We start from the raw sequence: 1,055 nt of genomic DNA on the forward strand, positions 1-1,055 counted from the left end.
CTAAACCCTAAACCATAAACCCTCGACGGTGGTTTGTGTGTGTATGTGTAAAAAGTTGGAGAGTGAGCTGGACGACGCGCTGCGGCTGAAGAAGAGACTGGAGAAGGCGCAGGCTGTGTCTTTGTCTCAGCTGCAGCTGCTGCAGCAGCAGCAGCAGAAAGCAGGGGACCAGCAGCAGCAGCAGCAGCAGCAGCAGCAGCAAATCAATCAACTCATCAAACATAATGCAGAACTAGAAGCAACCGTTAAAGACCTTACTGAAGTACCCACAAACCCTAAACCCTAAACCCTAAACCCTAAACCCTAAACCCTACTTTATTTCTAGGGTTTAGGGTTTAGCACAAACCCTGCCCCCAAACCCTAAACCCTAATATCTAAACCCTAGAGTTCCTGCATTCACTTCGCCTCAAATCATTAGAATCTAGAGTTTACGGTTTAGGGTTTAGGGTTTAGGGTTTAGGGTTTAGGGTTTAGGGTTTAGGGTTTAGGGTTTGTGTGCAGAGCAAAGACAAACTAACGCAGCAGCTGATGCAGCTTTTCTCCAAAACTGAATCGACGCCAGACTCAGCACAAGACCTCAAGGTATGCTGCTGCTGCTGCTGCTGCTGCTGCTGCTGCTGCTGCTGCTGCTGCTGGTGCTGCTGTTTGTGTGATTGTTAGTGCTGCTCTGTGTGTTCCTGCTGCTGCTGCTGCTGCTGCTGTTTGTGTGTGTGTTGTGTCTCGGTTATTTTATTTTGTTTTTTATGCTGCTGCTGCTGCTGCTGTTCCTGCTGCTGCTGCTGCTGCTGCTGCTGCTGCTGGTGCTGCTGCTGTATAGGTCCGTCTGGCAGCAGCAGAAGCACAAGCAGCAGCAATGAAGGAGCAGCAGCAGCTGCAGCTAGATCTCGCCAGAGCGCAGCTAGCTAAAGAGAACGAAGCCGTCGTCAACAAACTCAAAGAACAAATACAAATCAGAGAAAGAGAAACCACTTACTACAGACAAGCAATGTATATATTTATATTTATATTTATATTTATATTTATATTTATATTTATATTTATATTTATATTTATAT

At 46.2% G+C, this 1,055-nt stretch overlaps 1 protein-coding gene across 1 annotated transcript; it reads left to right on the plus strand.

Moving 5' to 3' along the window:
• Positions 1 to 43: 43 nt before the first annotated feature.
• On the plus strand, positions 44 to 857 carry EMH_0091070 (uncharacterized protein; the record flags this gene model as incomplete). The annotated part of the gene is made up of 3 exons (XM_013501674.1): positions 44 to 262; positions 502 to 582; positions 837 to 857. 3 exons carry the CDS (start codon positions 44 to 46, stop codon positions 855 to 857), a joined length of 321 nt encoding a protein of 106 aa, XP_013357128.1.
• Positions 858 to 1,055: the final 198 nt, after the last annotated feature.

Source organism: Eimeria mitis, genomic scaffold (assembly GCF_000499745.2).
Source record: "Eimeria mitis Houghton genomic scaffold, Emh_scaff7320, whole genome shotgun sequence".
Taxonomy (NCBI): domain Eukaryota; phylum Apicomplexa; class Conoidasida; order Eucoccidiorida; family Eimeriidae; genus Eimeria; species Eimeria mitis.